At 33.0% G+C, this 23,176-nt stretch overlaps 1 protein-coding gene and 1 non-coding gene across 2 annotated transcripts; one reads left to right on the top strand and one right to left on the bottom strand.

Moving 5' to 3' along the window:
• Positions 1–3,693: 3,693 nt before the first annotated feature.
• On the bottom strand, positions 3,694–13,177 carry l(3)neo43 (cytochrome c oxidase assembly protein COX16 homolog l(3)neo43). The gene is made up of 4 exons (XM_076497911.1): positions 13,048–13,177; positions 10,226–10,300; positions 7,004–7,081; positions 3,694–5,780 (listed from the first exon to the last, which is right to left on the bottom strand). The coding sequence occupies exons 1-4, from the start codon at positions 13,117–13,119 to the stop codon at positions 5,646–5,648; spliced, it is 360 nt and encodes a 119-aa protein (XP_076354026.1). The 5' UTR covers positions 13,120–13,177; the 3' UTR covers positions 3,694–5,645.
• A 513-nt stretch (positions 13,178–13,690) lies between these two features.
• On the top strand, positions 13,691–13,797 carry LOC143250043 (U6 spliceosomal RNA). Its single transcript, XR_013028082.1, has one exon. It is a non-coding gene; the product is annotated as a U6 spliceosomal RNA (small nuclear RNA).
• The last annotated feature ends 9,379 nt before the right edge of the window (positions 13,798–23,176 follow it).

Below are 23,176 nucleotides of genomic sequence, written 5' to 3'. Positions count from 1 at the left end.
GTGATCACCACCCACTACCAACTCTTTTACCGACAAATAGTGGGATTGACCGTCACATTATAACGCCCCCACGACTGAAAGGGCGAGTATGTTTGGTATGACGGGTATTCAAACCCGCGACTCTCGGATTACGAGTCGAACGCCTTAACCCATCTGGCCATGCATGGCCTAATAGATTAGGATTTATCGACTTAACGCATAATGCTTACAATAAAATGGCTTAAAGGGCGTGCGTGAAAATGATAGAATAAGGAAAATTCAAACGAAAAGCGTGAAAACTACCTCGAATGTTTTGCTGTTAGTGGCTAGTAGTTAGATATTACACAAAACCTTTTAGGCAGCATGAATCTGAAATTTATTTTTTAAACCTGCTTTTATAATGGGCTTACAATGAATCTGGAAAAAAAATCCACAATTTGCACCTAGTTTTAAATAATACCAAACGAATCATCTCAGTCCTGAAGTACGTACAAAGCCAAAAGTTTCACCCCTTGCGATGCCCGGCGATTTTCCCAAAAAACCTTTCTTCTAGCCTACTGGACTTACAAACATCTAAATGGCGTCAAACGAGTTGTCTAGACCCGGAGGTTTGCACAAAGGTACAACTTTTCACCTAACTCCTCAGGTAATTTGGATATTTCACGAAAACACTTTTATGGGTATCCCCGAAAGCGGACCAGTGCCGAATTAAAAATGACGCGTATACCTCTGGGCTTCCCACAAAAGCAAAATCATAACATAATCACAAATATGTTTTTTATTTAATCAAGATATTTGAGCCTGAACAATAATTGTTTAAAGAATGAAATTATTTTAAATTCACCTTTGTTTTATACTTTCTACAATTTAAATGAAAATTTATCTTTGACATCATATATCGTCGATTTTTATTTATGACAGTTTACTAACGAGCGTATGTTAAACGTCTCCCTCAAAATCGAAACTTTTGTTATTGTTTTTTTAAATTTCGGGTAAAGCTACACGAAGGTTATCTGTGCTAGCCGTTCCTAATTTACTCGTGTAAGACCAGAAGGAAGGCAGCTAGTCATCACCACCCACACTTTTACCAACGAATAGTGGGATTGACTGTACCATTATAACGCCCTCACGGCTGAAAGGGCGAGTATGTTTGGTGCAACAGATTCGAACCCCCGCCCCTCGGATTACGAGTCGAATGCCTTAACTACCTGGCCATGCCGGGCCTTACAATGAAGCTTCTCAAGAATGATCTTCGTTCTTCTGTGAGGCACCAAAGACTGATAAATTTTGACCATTCTTTTTACTGAATATGGATTAGATTATATCATTCCCAGCATCCAAAGACAATTTAATTAATTATGAAATATTTTGAACTGTTATTATGTTTTAAGTTGTACAAGATTCAGTATTAAATTGTGTTTATTATTTTAACATACACACACCCATATATATATATATTAATTACAACAATTTAGCTCAATATAATAAGAGCGTTCCACAAGTAAAGTTTCACACGGATGCATAAGAGCTAAATCCGGTATAAAGCAGAATTATGCACTCATGTACATTCGAGCACGTAAATAAGTTGGTCTACTAATTACTGTTCATAACTTAGTTAAAAAATCTATTATAGCGTCAATGAGCATTAAACTGTAATAAAAATAATCCAAGCATTAAATTTGTATTATAACAACCTTGTAAATGTTAACCATAGGTTCATTAGTATATTTAAAAAAATTGTAGTCTTAGTAGACGGCTAAAAGACTACAAACAAACAAAAAACCCCTAAAATTTGTGATGAAAATCACATACACTGCTTTTTTCACCTTCCTTCTAATTTTTTTTTATCTTGGGATTTAATATAAGACATTATTTTAGTTTTTTCCTTAACAAAAGTACTCAAATAATTTCTCTAACAATAACAAACTACATTTCTAAACTCACGCGATACGAACTTACGCTATGATAAGCATGAGGTCATGATTTTTCAAAAAGGGATGATATCAGACAGAAGCCTTATGCATATGCCTTAAAAATTGATTAAAGAAATGGAAATCATTCTTGCTAAAAAACTTTATGACACACTTTTAAAATCAATTGTGAATCAGCATTGTAAAAGTAATGCAGTTATAGAATATTACTTCAATTCTGATTTGGAAGAAATGGTAACAGAAAATGAAGATTTCAATGAAGCTCTCTCACGTTGTGATAACTGTATTCGCTTTTTCAGGTTTAGTGATGATGGAAAGATTGAAAAGATATACTTTATGAAACTGAACGACAACTCGCCAAACTGTTCTAATAACGAATGCCAAATTTGCCAAGACCTTGTTGGCTTTTGCGTTGAAGATACTACTTTCTCATTGAAAAACAACGGCCCAAAATACGCCCAGTTAGCAGATACTACAAGTATCCCCCTTCATAACAAAAAAAATATTAAATGGGTTCCTAATAACTTTATGATAGATGATGAATTTTATTATGATTTAAATTCGCTAGAATTTGAGACAGAAGAGAAAGGCTTAGCTTCCGAAAAAGGCATTTTTCTACGAACTAATAGGCCTAGCACTGAGGAAATAGAAAAAATATTGGTCAAATCTAATAATAACTGTGATAGCATCAAAAATAACGAAACAACTACGAAATTGGACGATATTAAAACCGTCTCAACAACTTCCTATAAACCTAAAATCAAGAAGTTTAATATTTCAAAAGGCAGCTTAAGTTTACAGACTACAACCCAAAGTGGCCTATCGAAACACGTAGGAAAAGATGAAGAGATTGAAGACAAATCATCAATACATGTATGCGAACAAATTGGCCAGCCTATTCAACAGTCTACCCCTCGTCACCGTTTTTCAGAAGCTGTGAATACAGAATACCTTCGAGTCATCTTCGCCACGCAATCTCGTGTAATAACAAGTTGCTATTATCTTATTTATCCGCGGAAGTCGAAAAATGCCTCTATTGTTTTCCTTTCCTTTTGTTTCTGTTTTTTTACAAGATATTTGCATGCTACGTTTATATATACTATTTAGTATACTGTATCACTCTCTACTTTTTAAATCCCAACTTCTCGTGTTAGATTTTGAACAGTTTAACCTGAGTAGCTAAATAAAACGGGATTAAAGGAGAAACAGGGTCGAGAAGTTTTAAATAAAAATCAGAAACAAAATACAGAACCCATGCATGTCAGAACTTGAAGTTACTAAGATGAGGCATCTTCAAATATTGTTTTCATTAGATTATATTCACAACAATATTATAAATTGGGATTACGTTTGAAAAATGTTTACCTAGCCGATGCCTTAAATTTACATTACAAATTTATAGACAGAAACGTGCAAGTCATATATTTACTGTTATTACCCATTTTTTCTTTACTTTCAGATAATGGCCCACTTGTATGTTCAACAAGGAGAAGATCAAACATTTTCTAGGAGTCAGTCAAAAAATCAAATGCTATTGAGTCTCATGGGATCCTTTTTTGGAGACTTGAAAGCTGAACCCGGAAAACGAATTAAGTGTGATATCCGAGTTAACTGGTTAAAGGATATTTACGAGAAAACAACAAAGTTCCTTCAAACTCACCAAGTACTTACATTTTATGACAACCAAAGGTATGTATGGAACATTATCGGAGAAAATAAGTACCCTATTCAACACACATGAAAAGCTTGTGTTCTAAATAAGTAAATAATTATTTGAGGTCTGAACACTCATAATAAACCTCTTTTAATTCCTTAATTTAATTTCTGGATATATATACATGTCACTACTTCTCTAGTGTTATAACTAGAAAGCAATTTCAGTAAATGACGTTTATCAGAAAAAATTAAACCCTGTAAACATTAATTTGACAACAATGCGTTAAAAAATAAAATATATACAACTGCTCAGTTTCTTATGGTCTTTGCAGAAAATATGACTTTATATTATGTATACATATATTCCTGCTCACAGCCAAGATAAGTTCGACCTTACACATTAAGAAAGGTTACCCTATTTTATAACTTACTCACATTAGTGTAGAAGAGGATAAATATTACATTTATCCATGATTTATCAGTTTCATGGTTACTATTAGTAATAATTACATACTCAATAGCAGTAATACCATAGAATTTAAAGACGTATCCCAAGGAAATAATGAAAACACCAAAAACGAATGTTTTTAGAAATTTGACTCTTAAAACAGATCATCCAATTTAATTTTTTTGTTTTCTGGCATAAAAACATGTTAGTGCCATATACTTCTTGTTCATATAAACAAAAATTGAATTTAGAAAAATAACTCCTACTTTTCATATCATGGCTGTGGGCTTAATACTCAAAGTTTTGTTTTTAAATATACATTTTAAAAACAATTACAAATTACTTTATTAACAAACTGAATAGGACATTTACATCACATGTCTAGAAGACTAGCCACTTAAAATAAACAAACCTTTACTAATGAACTTATAGTTTATTTTGTAATGATTTGCAGTTGTTTATGTATGTAACTGTTAAAATTTTCATCAATTACATTAAACTTAATGGCATATTTGACTGAGAATGCTAAAATACTATTTTAATGAAATTGTACAGAAGTCTATGATATACTGTTATATATTTTTTATTCTTTAGGCTCAATGACACATATGATGCAGTCCTGGTTCTTTCTTCAGATGCCAGTGCACTCATACGCCATGAAAACCTAACCTTTTTAACTACTTTACGCTACCTACTAAATACAAATGAGACAGGATTATTAATTCTAGTAGAGCCTATTGGTTAATAAAACCAAATTCAACAAGACTAACTTTCTTTTAATTATAAAACTGATATTTTCAAAATTTAAAATTGTTACTATTTTTTAAATTCTGGCTTTAAAAACAACAGCTTTTATGGTTGAATGATTAGTAATATTAGTGCACATAAAATATTAAAAATATGAAGAGATAAATAACTACCTTAATTGTTTTTTTAAGCTATTTCATAACTTAAATAAATCATTTAGTCCTGAATTAAGTAGCAGTTCCTTTCATGTTCCTTATAATACATTGAAATATAATTTTGTAACAATAAAATAAAATTACAAGTTAACAAATATCAATGATTCCTTTAGGCATTCAAAGTCATATTTTGGATTATGAAAAAAAAAAGTTAATTTTCTCTGTATTATACACAATATAGTTGAAAACAACTAGCTAATTTTTGTTCAAAAATGTAATGTAAATCATGTAATGGTTTCCCACAGACCTCCAATGAAACAAAATGTTAATGTCAGTTCCATATAATTTGACATAAGAATATTTTCAACTGAAGTAAATCTCAAGTACATCAAAGCTGAGGCGAAAAATATTTATACAAAGGAAAGTTCTACAGTTACAGCTTGTTTTAATTATATTAAGTTCAACACAATCAACACAAAAGTTGGTTATAAAAAAATTATTTTCAAGGTTTAGCTTATTACTCTTGAAAATCGTAACATGCAATACTATTAAAACAATTTTCAAGATTGTGCAACTTTCTAATATTTTATAATATAACATCTGGTAAGGTCAAAGTTGTTCCAAATCACTGGCTACTGGTATTAAATACCACACAAAAAAAAAACTGTTGATTCAATACACATTTCTTAAAGATAATCTTGAGTAAAATACTATTTAAATTTATAAACATTATCTATCTGCTTTTTTAGTCTGAGAATTTCTTTCTGCTTGCTTCTGCTTTATTGTTTCTATGTATTCTGTTTCTTCCCAAGGACGAGGTCCACGAATGTTTTCCCAGTTGTTAATATCCATCTCTTTGATTTTCTGATAATTAAAAATATATTTAAAATTCAAGTTTATCTTTCACATATGATATTTGCTGAACTTCCAAAAAGATGTTTTCTGATTGTATTATATTTTTCTTGCCTGATTATTATTCACAGTCCATTTTTTTAGCTAATAATACATAGTTATATACTTTAAATTTACCTGCTTCCTACTAAAACATTTGCATTTTCAAAATATGTGAAATAAAATCTACCTGTAGAAAATTAATATTTAAATGTATTCAAAATAAAATACTTAAATGTAAAAACTGAAGGTTTAAATATTCTACACTGTTTTCAAACTGTAACAGCAAAACTTTATTCAAATGATTGAAGACTATATAACCACAGAAAACTTGTTTGTAAGTACTCTTTCTACACAACAAATACATCAAGCTGGCTGTAGATACTAACAATGTCTTTACTAGTTACAACTGTACAGAGTTTTGCCCAGGAAGTGGTTGTCTGGTATAGTAATACAAAAAGAAACAAGTCTTCCCCATCAAACTAAACAATTAAACTTTGAGATACAACATCAACCTCATTTTCAATCTTTATTGAAATCTGTAACACTTTACTAATACATTCATTAAAGAAATTCAATGTTTTCATTTCTTTTTATTGTTATTACTATGTCACTTGATCGAAAGCAGGAACATGAAAATTTCTCTAGTGTTATGCATTACCATCATCCACCATACCTGGATCCCTTATAATATCAACTTTTTCATTTAAAAGATATCAAAAGTTTAACTGACTTTATATTAAGAAATTATTAAAGCGATGTAGATGATGTTTAGGTTCTGTTGTACTTTTAGGTGTACTCTAACTAAAGATTTTACTACTTATAAAACTGGGAAATTATTCGATAATCTATGATTATCAATTAATGTTATGAAAATAATCAACTAACCTAAATTGATGCTTTGGATTATTACAACTATTGAAGTAGTCAAAATATTGCCATTATGATTTCTCATTATTATCATCAATTCAAGTTCAGCTTAATCAATCATTGTCATGACAAAAGAAAACAATCAACTGATCAGAATTAGTGTTTCTAATTATTACTATTTTGAACCAACCAAGTTTCATATGAAAATAATTGTGGAGTTAAATGTGATCAATTAATGAGCCCAATGATCAGTGATTATCAAATTCCACCAATCATCTAACTCTTCACTTATCAACATGGTTATCACCAGTTTACTAATAACATACCTCATATTCAGTTTCAAGAGTCACTTCTCCTTCCTTTCTCTTTTTTATTCCATACTTTTCTACCTCCTCTGCAGAAAGCTAACATTAGGCAGATTAATAATAAAAGAAAAAATGAAAATGGTGATATAAAACAATTTAAACAAAACTTTGTATTTCTTATTAATCTGTTCAAAAATACAAACATACATCACAACAAAATATAGGCTATGCCAAAACAAACAAATTGTAGCTGAATAATAAAAAGATGCCTATATATCCCCACAAAGTATTCATACTAAAAGAAGAAAAATGTATAGTGAACCATTTTGTGTAAAACACAAGGAATGAATTCATGTTCATATGTTTGTTCTCTGATATTTAGAATTTTAAATTTAACTTCATTGGTTATTGAGCATTTTTATAGGAAACCTCTGAAATATTACATGGTATTAATGGATACAGTATGTCAGTATTTATTAAAACCTAAGATTAAACACTGATTACAACCCTCCATCAAAGACATTAAATAAACGATGCTAATATCGCGTGCAGTCTAAAAAAGTTTTTACATAATGGCGTGTAGTCTACACAGATACTATTATCATCACTGTTTTAACTTTTGCTTATTTGCAATTGGCACTAGATATTGTGAATAATGTTTTTAAACTAATCAAATACAAAATACTATTACATAATGTTTCTGGAGCATGTTACAGTGTAAATACCATTGTAGATTGTACACTATAGCAGCACCAGTTAAATAGTAATATAGTTATCATCGATGGATGAGTCATACTTATGTTTTTGAAGAAAGGTTGTGTTATTAATGCAAAAACTAAGAGTTAACATAAATATTTACAATTGTCCATACCCTACCAATTTTACATGAATTATGCATTATTTTTTAAATCCAATTTGTATAAGTTGCTTTCTTCCCATTAATTAGGTGCAATGATGGTATGGAAGTCATAACAAACAATGCACTGCGTAAAGTTGGACAACATTCATCTATATTTTCTTTATTTGTTTATGTACACTGCAACAAACAGTAAGTATCAGGAAGAAAGGGCACATGTTTAATTCAATATCCATGTACTACATGGCAAAATGAAGAAAACACATCTACTCACAACTATTAGTACCAACATTTTCAAATGACTGGGAGCAATGAGTGTATTCTTACAAAAAGCTCACAAAACTGACTCCGATACTTACAACTGGATCATTATTCTCACATAAAAGTATGTCTTAATACAGGTAAGTTGTAATATTGGTATAGACGAATGTTCATGCAATTAACAAAGTATCATTTACAACTGAAGCAGACAGTGTTTTAGCCATGTTTAATGATCTTTAAATCTAAACCTATAGTATGCAACACATCAGCAGGCATTGTATCAGTAATAGTTAGTACGCAGGACAACACAGACCTTGTGCTTACAGTGTTCATACCGATTTCTGAAATTCCAACTTAGACAACAGCTGTAAGTGTTATGTTCTTTGATTATGAAACATGTATAATTGGTTTAAAATTTAAGAAAAATCCTGTGTTGGATTAATTTTAAATGGTTTATGATTTTAAAATAAAAATTATGGAACATAATTTTATATGGTGGCAAAAGGATATTAGCTTCTACTGACCCAATGCACAATCACATAAAAAATAAAAATATTCGATTTCTGAAATTCCAACTTAGACAACAGCTGTAAGTGTTATGTTCTTTGATTATGAAACATGTATAATTGGTTTAAAATTTAAGAAAAATCCTGTGTTGGATTAATTTTAAATGGTTTATGATTTTAAAATAAAAATTATGGAACATAATTTTATATGGTGGCAAAAGGATATTAGCTTCTACTGACCCAATGCACAATCACATAAAAAATAAAAATATTCAAATAAATTAAGCTATGAAATCTACTAGATATAATACTGAAGATGAGTGCAACTTCAAGGTTTAGGATGTTTATCAAACAAAAAAACATTCAGTAGTGTTACCTAGAGATTTACACTTTGATAAAAATTGCACTGAACAACCATCCATATTCAATTGTTGCTAATCAAGAGTTTGTTCAGTTGATAAAGAAAGCACAATCACTAAAACTATGGCCAACCAAATCTCAACTGTTTGTGGGAAAATTGTCCCAGATGTATATGAAAGATGCAAGATTTCATTTCCCAGTAAGAAGCCTTTATCTAAGATCAGATATTTGATCAGATTCAACAACACCAAACAGAATAACTAGTTTTATGGGGCACTGAATCACAGAATGTATGGATTTTCAGATTTTCTCTGGAATTCATTTAAGCAATGTAACAGAAAAACTGTTAAAGACCTAAATAATACATGGAAAATCATAAAGAAAAATATTCACTTCCTAATAAAAGATAAGTTGGTGAAGAACTGTAGTTGATCTCATAAGTAAAAAAAAAAAAATCTTTACATATGTCAACAACACAGCCCTTACCAGTGGCTAAAAATTATTTAACTATACCTCAAAAGAAACAATGTACAAAATGAAATTAAACCTACTGTCTTCTTGAAAGGCTTTTGGAAAACAAGAGAGAAATGCGCCACTGTATCAACGAGAGCAAAATTACCAGCCTCAACAATAATTAATGGTTCTTATTACTAGCATTGAAAAAACACCAAACAGAATGCATTAGCTTTACATACCATCAACATTAAGAGAGAATGTGGGATATTGGACACTAAAATGTATATAAATTTTCTCCCTTTCCCAAAATTCAAATACAGCTCACATAATACTAAATGTTCAGGTACTAAGTAACTACAGGTAAGAAATCTCCATCAATTGAAACATAATTCAATCTCTTGTTGATCCTCTTAATTTTACAGAGTAATAATTGAGAACATTTGAAAGCTACTCACTATCACTCATTACAGTAAGTTTAAGTTTAATAAAAGAAATATTCACAAAAACATTCTGCAGCATAATTATCTTGCTTTAGAACTTTCTAATTTATCTTTCACGGCTCTGTCTTATCATTTTAAAACATAAAAACTTTGCCTCCTCCAAAGCCACCTGTTTGTCATCCCAGAGAGGCCAAATGCTGAATGTTGTTATAATCCTAAGACTAAAGTAAATTGTTGTCATAATTTAGATTACACAATACAATCCCAAAAGATTTTGTAATCATAATATTTTCAAAGACCATGTTTTTCCCTCTTAATTTTTATAAACAATTATTTATTGCAAGACAAAAATCCTTCTTCTTACCATATTATTTTTTCGATATTGATACCGAAGTATGGCAAAGTACTTCAAACCAAACGAACCACCAACAGTCAAGATCTGGAGGAATGAAGAGAGAAAATATGAATGCATGTCCATATTTTAAACTTGACTTTAATCTTACTTCCTGTTATTATGGAAAATATCATCTATATTCATGAGTTCCAAAACTCTTAAAATTTAAAAAAAAAATTCAGTTGTTTCTTTTATCCCCTTCTCTACTTCAACAAAAATATTTCAAGATTTTAATACCTGATCATGAGACTTCCCTTTAATTATTCCATGTTGTCTTTCTTTTATAATATTATGCTAAATTACTTTCTTTCCAAAATCAGACTAGACTTTTGTAAGTATATAAATAAAGCCAATCGTAATAAAGTACAACTTCTATGGTATTTCTTATCAATCCCATTAAAAATACAAATAATTAGCAACTTTCCAATTCTAAGTCACCTATTTACCATCTAGTGACTTGCCAAAATGGCAAGAGAGAGGCTTGGAGAATTGTATAAGAAGTTGAAAGAAGAAAAAATATAAGGGTGTAAGTATTACAAGATTCCTAAATCCTTTTATATAATATATGTTAGCTAATAATAAGGTTTTGGAAGAACCAACTAAAATAAATGACAAAAAGGAAAGCTCATTGGTTGTAATGGAGAAAGAGATGACCAGCATATATTATGGGGGGGAAGGGGATGACAGAACTTAAAAATTCCTAATAACTCAAAATAACATTTCTTACAAGTTGATTAATGTACAAAGTAAAAGTAAAAAGGTATGAAATGACAGCTGTTTCCCATAAAAAAAAGGCTAAAAACAAAAAAAGTACAATTACAGGTAAATAAGGCATTTAATCATTCTAACAGAAATCTCAAAACTCTTAACATTTCTTACAAGTACACTAACATACCAAATGAAAGTGGAATTAGAGGCTAAAAATACCAAAAAATTAGTTCACTTGTAAGAAACATTAAAAACTGCTGTTATGACTTTAAGTTATAAGCTTTCATTCTCTTTTTTTCCATTACATACAATAAGAATTCTATTCTCCATTATAATTGATGGGTGTCTTATCATTTGTTTAGTCTGTCCCAAAATATTCTGCTTTTAGGTTGTATACACAGAAATGCATTATTAACTAGAAGTTGGAGTATGTCTTCAGTTCACCACAAAATATTAATTACACTTCACTAGGAATAGTATGTCATTTCTGGCTACTTTATATATTTAAGAAAAAAAAAAATTGTTGGAGAAGGCTCAGAAACCAACTCTTACAAGAATGTGTTACAATTTCTCATTTTCCCTTAAAGGTAAGAGGTGATGTTACTGAAATTTACAAGGTCATCTAGGGAACCAAATAAATCACAGTTGGCAGTTAACTATAATAATTGTAAGGCAATACATGTTGGATATTATAATTTGAATAATGATTATAATTATAATAGGAATAACACTTAACAGTGTTATGGTAGAAAAGGGGCAGTCTCTTGAGCTATCCAAATGATGTAATGTTGCTAGCAACAAGGCAAACAGGATTTTAGGTCATACCAACAACAATAATAAATACAAGTCTAAAACGGTTATAATTTCATTGAATAGGTCAATGATTAGGTAATGTTTAAAGTACTGCATTCTGTAGGAAGGACACTGAATTTCTGTAAAGCGTTTAGAGAAAGGCTACTAAAATGGTACCTGAAATAGAAAGGATGTAACATGATAACAGTTTAAGATCTGTTAAATTGTTTTCTCTATAAAAAAAAAAAAAGTAAGGGTTAAGAGGGAGAGTAAGAATCATTTGCAACTAAGCCAGCTTTATTTTTGTAACAGAATAATTGGTCTTAAGAATGAGTTGACTTCTAATGTGATGGATGCAGTTAACTGAAAGAAGTTTAAGTGAAGGTGTGAATAATAATGGTTAGCTCCAAGTGTTTTGTTTCAAAATTTAGTTTAGTGTGTTGGATGGTGTAGATAAACCAACAAGACCCTTGTTCTTAAGTTAAATGAACATATATCAGTAGCAGTAATGCTCGCATTTTGTAAGAGGGGAATAGGTACTTGAAAAACAAAGAGTGGGGTTTAAATTTTTATTTTTCTAAGAATGCTTTACAAATATACAACTTTCAAGTTTAAGGACCAAAATGTAACTCTTATTGCCCATATGTTATGTTAAAAAACTGTAAAGCTAAGTACATTCAAGTCACATTCACAATTAAAAAAATAATAGTTTGTTTCTAGTAAATCAGAAAGCTACATAATAAGCATCTCTGTGCCCTACCCACACAAGTATTTAAACCTGGTTTTTAATATTATAAATCCGCAGACATACCACCATGCTACTGATGGAGGCATAATAAAAGTTTATTTTTTTAATTTTGCACTGCTACACAAGGGCTATCTGCACTAGCCATCCCTAATTTAGCAATGCAATAGTAGAGGGAAGGCAGCTAGTCATGACCGCCAACTCTTGGGCTATTCTATTACCAACGAATAGTGGGGTTGACTGTACATTATAACGTCCCCACGGCTGAAAGGGCAAGCATGTTTGATATGATGGGGATTCGAACCCGCGACCCTCGGATTACGAGTTGGGCGCCCTAACCACCTGGCCATGAATAATAAATAAATAATTGTACATGACAATTTTCTGTCTCCCAGCAAAGTTACTGAACAGCAAAAAATATATAATACATTTGAACTAGCGTTAACTTACAATTATACTGTTAATGTTCAATAGCCTGAATTCTGGGGCAGTGTAATATTAAAAAAAAATGATTATATTATTATATGTAATTCAAAACATATTATACCAGGAACGGAACTCCATACTTGAAAAATTTCCTTTCAGTTATAGACTTTAATTTATGAACCAAATCACCCATTTCATGACCCAAGCAGCATGTATTCGCTAACGCTTTTTCTTGAGACACCTGGTGATGTTTTATTCTATATGCACTTAAATGAAATGTATGTGTGTATTTATATAAATGATACTTCAAAGTGTATCATTTTTTACACGCTTAAAATAAAGCTAACTGAGGTAGAGTTGATTAACTTGATATAATATTATACAAGATTTATAAAATATTGATTAAACTGTATGTATGAAATCACTCCTTTAAAATATTTAGGTAAACCCAGAGAGTTAATAAACTGATTATCAGTCAGGAACGATATCTACTGTTTGGTAGTTTGTGTGTCCTGACACCTAAATGAGACGGATAAAGATATGTATATATACATTGTTACGTATTATGATTTCAAATATCCTGAAATTGAAATTTGGAAGTTAATTAACTGTCGAGATCGTCAGTTTCATGATATTTACCAATAAGATTGACATAAACAGTTTTCTTTCTTAATACAAATAAACTTTAATATAGGAATAATAACAATTTATTACAAAACTTTTACAAACTTACAAACAAAATTGAGTATTTTGTCTGATCGGTTGTACTTGCTTTGGCAGTACATACACTAAAATTGGAACGATAAATGGAAAACTAGCATGGCCCCAGCGCAAGGATGACCCGCAAAATCTTGAAGGGTTCCACATTTTTCAAGGCCCGGCATGGCCAGGTGGGTTAAGGCGTCAGCTCGTAATCTCAGGGTTGCGGGTTCGAATCCCCGTCGCACCAAACATTTCTTCCCTTTTCAGGCGTAGGGGTGTTATAGTATGACTCGTTGGTAAAAGAGTAGCCCAAGAGTTAGCGGTGGGTGGTGATGACTGGCTGCCTTCCTTCTAGTCTTGCACTACTAAATTAGGGACGGCTAACGCAGATAGCCCTCATGTAGCTTTGCGAGAAATTCAAAACAAACCCAAACATTAAATAATTAATAATTGGCGTTAGAAGAAAAATTAAATAAAATTCTCCTTTACTTTGGAGAGCAGTCATCTTCCCACAACTGTCTGCTAGCAGTGAAGGGTAGGACATTGTGGGCTTAAGCACCCCACATCTAAGTCTCCTAATTTCTGTTTCTATATCCATTGCTACTCTTTTAATTCTAATGTGAAACTGGCGAATGAAAGTTAAAACTGATAGATGATGTATCCCCACCGCAATGTTGGCCCTACTTCCACAATCATCTTCAAAACCTAGTGTACACTTTATAATCCCACACTATAGTTTGTAGTCGGGTTCTTTTCAATTAGTGCAGCATTTTTTGTTCAACTTATTTTTGTTGCAAGTTGTTGTATATTTTTTAAGTTATAACAAACTAATATAATTAGTCAGAGGTTTGGATTTCTTGTTTTTAACGCAATCCTTCCTTGTGATTTTGTTTATTCAGTTTTATCAAAATGTATTAATTGTATTGTTAAAGAAGTATTGAAGTTCAATAACTATGACAGTATATAACACAATCAATACAAGTAACCTAATGATCATAAAACCACATAGCATGTTAAAGTGCCTCAGCACAGATATTATCAGCCCCTTTGAAACGGATTATTTTCAGGTCATACTCTCGTAATGATGAACTCCAATTTAAGAGTCTTCTGTTTTCTCCTTCATTTTGGTTAAAAATGTCTGTTTTGTTTGTTTGTTTGTTTTTGGAATTTCGCACAAAGCTACTCGAGGGCTATCTGTGCTAGCCGTCCCTAATTTAGCAGTGTAAGACTAGAGGGAAGGCAGCTAGTCATCACCACCCACCGCCAACTCTTGGGCTACTCTTTTACCAACGAATAGTGGGATTGACCGTCACATTATACACCCCCACGGCTGGGAGGGCGAGCATGTTTAGCGCAACGCGGGCGCGAACTCGCGACCCTCGGATTACGAGTCGCACGCCTTACGCGCTTGGCCATGTTAAAAATGTCAATGGATTATGATCAGTGTAAATGATAATAGGCTGTTGCGATGCAGACACATACACATTGAAATATTTTAAAGTTAACACTAAAGCCAATGTTTTTCCCCCAGTGGAATAGTTATTTTAGTGGCACCTTTTAGAAAAATAACAAATAGAATGTTTAATACCTTTGGCATCTGATTACAATAGACTAGCATCAGCACCATAATCGCTGGTGCCAACAGCTGATACGAAAGGCTTATTAAAGTCAGGTGCCATTAGTACAGGGTAAGTGCACAATAAAGATTTGGACCCTTTCAAAAGCAGATTGGCATGTTTCAGACCACTTGAACTTTTGATTTTTTTTCATTGGGTTTGTTAATGGTACAGTAATGTCAGCGAAGTGTTTACAAAATTTCCTCTAATAACTAACTATTCAGAGAAATATTGTCAAACTTTTCTTATTGGCAGTAGTTGGATAATTTACAATACAATCAGCTTTGGCGTGAACTGAACAAACTTGGCCGTGGCCTACTACATAACCAAAATAATTGTTTGTTTTTTAATTTCGCACAAAGCTACTCAAGGGCTATCTGTGTTAGCCGTCCCTAATTTTGCAGTATAAGACTAGAGGGAAGGCAGCTAGTCATCACCACCTACCGCCAACTCTTGGGCTACTCTTTTACCAACGAATAGTGGGATTGACTGTCACATTACAACGCCCCCACGGCTGAAAGGGCGAGCATGTTTGGCGCAACGGGGATGCGAACCCGCGACCTTTGGATTATAAGTCGCACGCCTTAACGCGCTTGGCCATGCCGGGCCCCAACCAAAATAAACAACTTTGGCTTTACAAAAGTCACTTCTTGCGAAATTTACAGTGAGATTGGCTTTCTTAAGCTTCTCAAAAATACTACATAATACACAAAAGTATTCTTTATAGATGTTTTTGTAAATTACAATTTCATCAACTTAAATTACAACATCTGACAAATTGTTGGAACATTGATTCATCGTTTGCTGATAAGTTGCTGATACTTTTTCAGCCCAAACATCATTACGTTGTACTGTTTTAATCTATCAGAAGTAACAAAAACAGATATTTTGTTTGTTTTGTGAGTTTAAAAAATAGTCCAGTATCCCTTTACATGTCGCATTTTGCGATATATCACGCGTTTTCATTTTATCAGTACAGTCATCCATTGTTGGAATGCGATAAGAATCTATTTTTGACAAAGTATTTACTTTGCGAAAGTCTGTACAGAATATAACTGAACCATCAGGTTTAGAAATTAGTACATAAGGTGGAGACCAATTACTTTTGCTGGACTCTGTAATGCCAATGTCACCTACATCTACATCATGAACAGCAATGTTGGTTTGATTAGGAACGTCCGGAAATATATCTTCACATGCAATTAATAAACTAGCAGATCGATTTTTCTCTTTAGGAGACAAGTGATCGTGTTTAGGAAGCAAGATTGGACAAAATGTCAGAAATACTCAGTTTGATGTTGCATTCATCACTGATATTTTCAAATTTATGAGTGTCTGAATCAAAGAGACTGTCACGAGTATCAAAAGAACACTCGACAACTAAAATATTTTCGGATACACTTTGGATGTGATAAGGCTTCAGCATATTAATATGACACAGCTGGATAGTCTTTCGATGATTAAGTGCTTTTACAACATAGCTCGTATTATTAACTTTCTAAACAACTTCATAAGGACCATAGTATCTAGCTTTGAGTGGATGTCCCAAAGTATATAATATGAGACCATGTCACCAAGACAAAACTTATGCTCTTCAGTCATGATGCAGTCATAAACGTTTTTTTTTTATTTTCGTTTGAGATAACTTCAAATTTTCTCGAGCCAATTCACGAACATTTACGAGCCTGGACTGAAATGTGGAAGCATAATCCAATAAACGCATCCTTTGGTCATCTACCAACCATTGTCTCTTCATCAACTTCAAAGGACCATGCACTGAATGACCAATTGCCTATTCAAGCGGACTAAACCCTAATGACTCATGAACAGCAACTAATAATAAATTATCTGCTTCATCCTAATCTTTCTCATTATCGAAACAGCAAGTCTGCGTCATATTGTTCAAGGTAGAATGGAATCTCTCAAGAGAACCTTGCGTTTCGGAATAATATTTACTAGATTTGACCAGTTTACTACCGAGCTGATAAACAACTTCTTGAAGCAATCCGAATATAAAATAAGATCCCTAAGCAGACTGAATGTCTTTGGACAAGCCAACAAAAATAAAGAAGTTAATCAAAGCCTTAGAAATGTTTTGGTCTGAGATGTTTTTTTAAAGAAATAACTTCAGGGAATCGAGTGGATGTGCACATAATAGTCAACAGATTCTGGTTCCCTGATTGGGTTTTTGGTAAAAGCTCAATACAATCCACAATCACGTGACTGAAGGGTTCTTCGAAAGTTGGGCAGGTTTTAAAGGAAAAACATAAATTTTCTGGTAAGGTTTTCTGACCATTTGGTAGGTATAACAAGTTTTACAAACCTGAGAAACATCTTGTTAATTTTTGGCCATAAGCAATGTCTCATAATTTTGTTCACATGTCTTGTTGACACCTAACTAACCTCCAATGGGCAGCTTTCAACATTTCAAAATGATATGCTTTGGGAATAACTATTTGCTAAACTATAGCCTAATCTTCTAAAACAGGAACATCTGGTGGTGTCGATTTCCTCATAAGCACATCATTCTTGAAAAAAGTAATCATTAAGAACTTTCTCCAGTTCTCTTTTGGGAGTGCGTACTTAAATAGTGAAAAAACCTGTGGATCCTTTTCATTCTCAGTGATCAGTTTATTTCTAGCATACGGAGCGTCACCAGGCGAGCTATGTCCCTTACGTCCAATATTGTCACTCACCAAGAAATCGTCAGTAGGACAATTTTGCACAAGATCCCTGTCGGATTAAAAAATGTATGAGACAAATATATAATATATTCATCTGCATATATGTCTAACATTTATTTTTGATGCAATTTCTTAGCCTGAGTCCAAGTCACAGCACATTAGTGAAACACATTCGGATTTTCCTTAACAACATTATTCTTAGATGAAACTGTAATCAGTTCGCTAACCATTTGGGTTCAGCAACAACTCTTCTCCCAGCCAAATCGTTTCCCAACAACAACGATACGTTCTTTGTTGACTGAATAGGTCTTACTCCAACCACATATGGTTTTGAAACTAGGTTTAATGGTAACTAAATGTTATGAAGAGGAAAACTAACAAAACCACCCTCAATAACAGACTCACCAGTGGTAGAATTTGAATATAAAGGGAATATACCTTCTAATAACAATGATTGAGTCGCCACAGTATCAGATAGGTTATGTATGGGTTTGGGACTAGCAGTGTCATTTGTCAGAGACAAAGAACCAACTAACACGAAAAGTCTAAGTTCCTCCCTGACTACATCAGCCTTCATATAATTAGTTAAATCAACAATTTTAGGTGATTTGGTGAAACTACAACCATATGTGGGCATGAATGCATAAGGTTGTACCTCCTTTTCTTTTTTAAACCCAAAACAATCAGGCATAACATAACAAGATTGTTTTTACAAAAAAATGGCTTATAGGCCTTGATGGTATTGATGAAGTTTTATTCTGACTGTAAAAAGATTTCGAACTCAAGGGCTGATTTTTTAGAAAAATCCTCAACTTTAGTGGCTTAAACACGTATACGTTTTTGTCGAAATTGTTGGAATTTCTTTTTATGAAAATGGTTTTAAGTGTTAAAGTGTAATCTTTGGAAAGAGCAGCTGCCTCCTGTAGTGTTTCAATTATCTTTTCCTTCTAATAAGGTTTTAAGTCGTCACGTGCACAACTTTTAAATTCCTCAATTAGACATAATTGTATTAGTTTGTCGAAACTGTTGCAATATGCATAAAATTACACTATCTATTGAAATAAACCTTTTTCTAACACTGTAACAGTTGTTGCTGTATCAAGCGTCTTATATAAATAGTGTTTCTATTTAGTACTGGATTAATGTATAAATCACCTAGGCCCAGCCCAGTTAAATATATGGTTCATAAAACTATCGAAACAGATACAAGAGTGATCTATTATTATTATCATTATCTCCAAATATTACCTTGGTCTAGGGCCCCACCAAACCTTAAAAGCTAAAGAGCTTTAAACTGAGTGAAACGCGTCGTCGAAACTAGATAAGACAAATTGAGTGTGGTTATAATGCTATTATTATACTAGCTAAATTGGACGTTGTGTAAATTCATGATTAATTGAAAGTTATCTGAGGACAAGAAAAATTGTTTCCCTTATGTGTAATTGAAAAAAAAACGGCCATAAAAACTACAAAACACAAAATGTGAAACCACAAATTTGAATACTTCTCCGCATGGACATAACAAACCTTCCTGTCAAATTTGATAAAGATAAAAAAAAAAAGCGAGGAAGTAATGAGACATATAAAAACACCAATAAAAAATGCAAAACGGAAGATTTATATGTATCTCTCCGTGGACCCAACGAACCTTCATACCAAACTTGGTAAGGTAATGGTAAAAAACTTCAAAATGCCAAAAAATTGCAAAATTAAAAATGTATATGTAGTGACGCATAGACCCCATGAAAATCCATCAGCATCCTGCAAATTATTTATAATATTTATAATCATATACACTCTTCTAGTTCATGAAAATTATTAATACATTATGACAAGTATACTTGTAACCGTTTCTCACCAGCTTGTAAAAGTAGTACACACCACATATTCACACACACTGTGAACCTTTCTGTCATTGCTCTGTACTACTTCACATTTGCGCATTGCACACTACTGTCGATGGTGCCCTTCACTTCATTGAAGAGCTTATCGATTTTAGTTGTTATCACCCATTCTCATTGGAAACGTGTAGTTTAAAGCCACTAAAGAAATATTTGTAAATTATTTATGTCATGGAGTGTCCCGGAAACTACCGATCATTTGTTTTTGAATTTCGCACAAAGCTACTCGAGGGCTATCTGTGCTAGCCGTCCCTAATTTTGCAGTGTAAGACTAGAGGGAAGGCAGCTAGTCATCACCACCCACCGCCAACTCTTGGGCTACTCTTTTACCAACGAAAAGTGGGATTGACCGTAACATTATAACGCCCCCACGGCTGGGAACTACCGATCAAGAAGTCAGGTAATGCTTTTCATGGAGTGCCTCGCTACTTCACTAGTGAGAAAACGACACATTTCATATGTAATTTTACCTAAGTTTGTTTCGTTTTTTAAATAACTGCTGTATTATTAATATTGAAATTTGAACATTGGCTAGATGAAGTTGCATATCCTAGTAATAACATTCAAACAGAAATGTTTTTGGACCACGTAGAAAATTATAACGAAGTGGCGTAAAATGTTCCAGCACAATCGAAGTTAAATTCTAAATATGAGATAGTTGTGAATTTTGTAGAATAATTTTATGATAAGGAGTTGAATCATCCAGTGTTTTCTTGAGGTATATGGATTTATGTTTACTATCACACTTATTGAGTTACTTTGTGCAAGTAAGTTGATTTGTCAGTGATGTCAAGAAAACCCACTTGTAGAGAAAAATATATATGTAAAATCGGCTCGTTTGCGTTGAGAAAATATTTTACGTAGAGGAGCGAATAACGTTTCGACGATGGCCGTAGAAGGTCGAAACGTTGTTCGCTCCTCTACGTAAAATATTTTCTCAACCCAAACGAACCGTTTTTACATGTATAAGTTGATTTATGTAAGTTTACATTATTTATAACCAAGTCTACAAAAACATGCGACAACGTACAAGTTTTTAAGTTTATAGAAATATTAAGGAAAAAAATAAACTAATTTGTTATTCTTACATAGGCTGTACTTTGAATTATTTTCACCACATAACATAAAATAACCACTAACAAAATAATAACGTCATAATATAAAAATATACCCTACTTAGTTTGTTTTACTAAGAGATATCAAGTTTAAGCTGAATTATTTTCGTTAGCTCTAGGTTTGGTTTGAATTTCGCGCAAAGCTACACGAAGGCTATCCCAATTAAGGAGTGTAAGACTAGAGGTAAGGCAACTAGTCATCACCACCCACCTCTAACTTTGGGCTACTTTTTTACCAACGAATAGCGAGATTGTTCGTCACATTATAACGCCCCCACGGCTGAAAGGGCGATCATGTGTGGTGTGACGGGGATTCGAACCCGCAACTCTCGGATTACAAGTCGAGTGCCTTAACCACCTGCCCATGCCGGACCGTCAGCTCTAGAAGACTACTGATAATCTCAAAATAATCTTGTGGTGCTAAGTTATAGAAATTTGCTAGACTACTAAGTTTGTTTTAAGTCTTAAGAGAATTTCCACAGCAAAACACAGGCAAGCAAGAATGTAGTGCTATAATAGTATGATATATCCAGATGAAACTGAATTCGTTTTCGGGTCCCATCAGATAAAACATACGTATTTCTTGGCTATGTGAAAAACATATATATGTTTATATAGTTATAGCATAGCTTATTATAATATTTAACGTGTTGTACATAGTCTACATTATTCTGGTAAAGCATTAGCATATTTTAGCTTAAAATAGTTACATGCAATGGTTTCTATTGACAGTAAGTAATTGGTAGTCTGTTACTGTCAAATTTTATAGGACGTATTTTTTTTTTACAGTAGGTATATACAACTTGTTGATGGTAAATTTAAACAATAAACAGACTACACACAATCTACACAATAATATATTCAAAAAAAGTCAAACATGTATACAAAAAATTGTTATATTTTTGGTTACCACAGTTGCATCTAGAGCTTTAAGTAAATGTCTCTTTTTTCTTACAGTCCACACAGATGGGTTTAGTTATTTTAGAACACCTGTTGACAAGATAAGTTATGTTTTTGTCATTATCTCTATTATTACAATACCAGTAGTGAAACGCACTTAACACATCGCCAATTACGGCTAAACTGACAATCATATATATGTAAAAAGATCCATAGAACACAAAAAGTCACCTTCACACGTTTTCGAACACTGCAAATCAAATAAACACAACATAACCATAGAAAACACCCAAATACTAAATAAAAAACAAACATAAACTAACGCAAAATTAAAGAAGCCTTACTTATACAACAACTCAATCCCAAAATAAACCAATACAAAAGAACACCTTTATACCTATATTAATAAGTACGAGGTTTGTTCAAAAAATACGCGGACTGTTTGAATTGCGCGGCTCCAGTTGGTTCCAGTGGAATCCGCTTGGTGTCGCTAGGTTCGCACAGATCAGCTGATTACGACGCCATTTCCCGATTGCAGATATCTTCATTTGTATATTAGCTACGCGGTTTTAAGTGAAGTGCGATTTTTTCGTCTGGCGGATTTCAGAATGAATGACCTGAAGGAGCAACGACTTGCTGTGAAATTTCGTGTTAAACTTGGAAAATCTGCGACTGAAACTTTTGCTATGCCTAACACGGCTTACGGTGATGTTGCTATGAAGCGTACGGCATGTTTCAAGTGGCATGAACGTTTTAAGGATGGTCGACAGTCCATTGAAGATGATGAGCGTCCTGGACGTCCTTCCACGTCAACTGACGACCCACACGTCGACAAAATCAACACCCTGGTGCGGGAAATCGACGTCTAACTGTCAGGGAGCTTGCTGAAGAGTGTGGGATATCAGTTGGATCTTGTTACGAGATTTTGACCGAAAAATTGAAGATGCACCGCATTGCTGCGAAATTTGTGCCTCAGAACTCGTGAGTTTTTGGCCAAACACTCGATCACTGTTCTTCCCCACCCCCCTACTCACCTGATCTTGCTCCTTGCGATTTTTTCTTGTTCCCCAAACTCAAAAGACACTTGAAAAGAAGAAGATTTGAGACGATTCCCGAGATTAAGGCAAATGCGACGAAGGAGCTGGAGGACATTACAAAAGAAGCGTACCAGGACTGTTTCAACAAGTGGAAACACCGTTGGGATAAGTGTGTGCGTTGGGGAGGAGAGTACTTTGAAGGGATCCAGACCTGTAACTTATAAATAAAGTACATTTTGTTTTATGACGTCAGTCCGCGTATTTTTTGAACAGCCCTCGTATAATCAAACATCTA

The sequence above is a fragment of the Tachypleus tridentatus genome, chromosome 4, assembly GCF_004210375.1.
Source record: "Tachypleus tridentatus isolate NWPU-2018 chromosome 4, ASM421037v1, whole genome shotgun sequence".
Lineage (NCBI taxonomy): Eukaryota > Metazoa > Arthropoda > Merostomata > Xiphosura > Limulidae > Tachypleus > Tachypleus tridentatus.
Note: the sequence above shows the minus strand (reverse complement) of the source record. Positions and strands in the feature narration are given on the sequence as shown.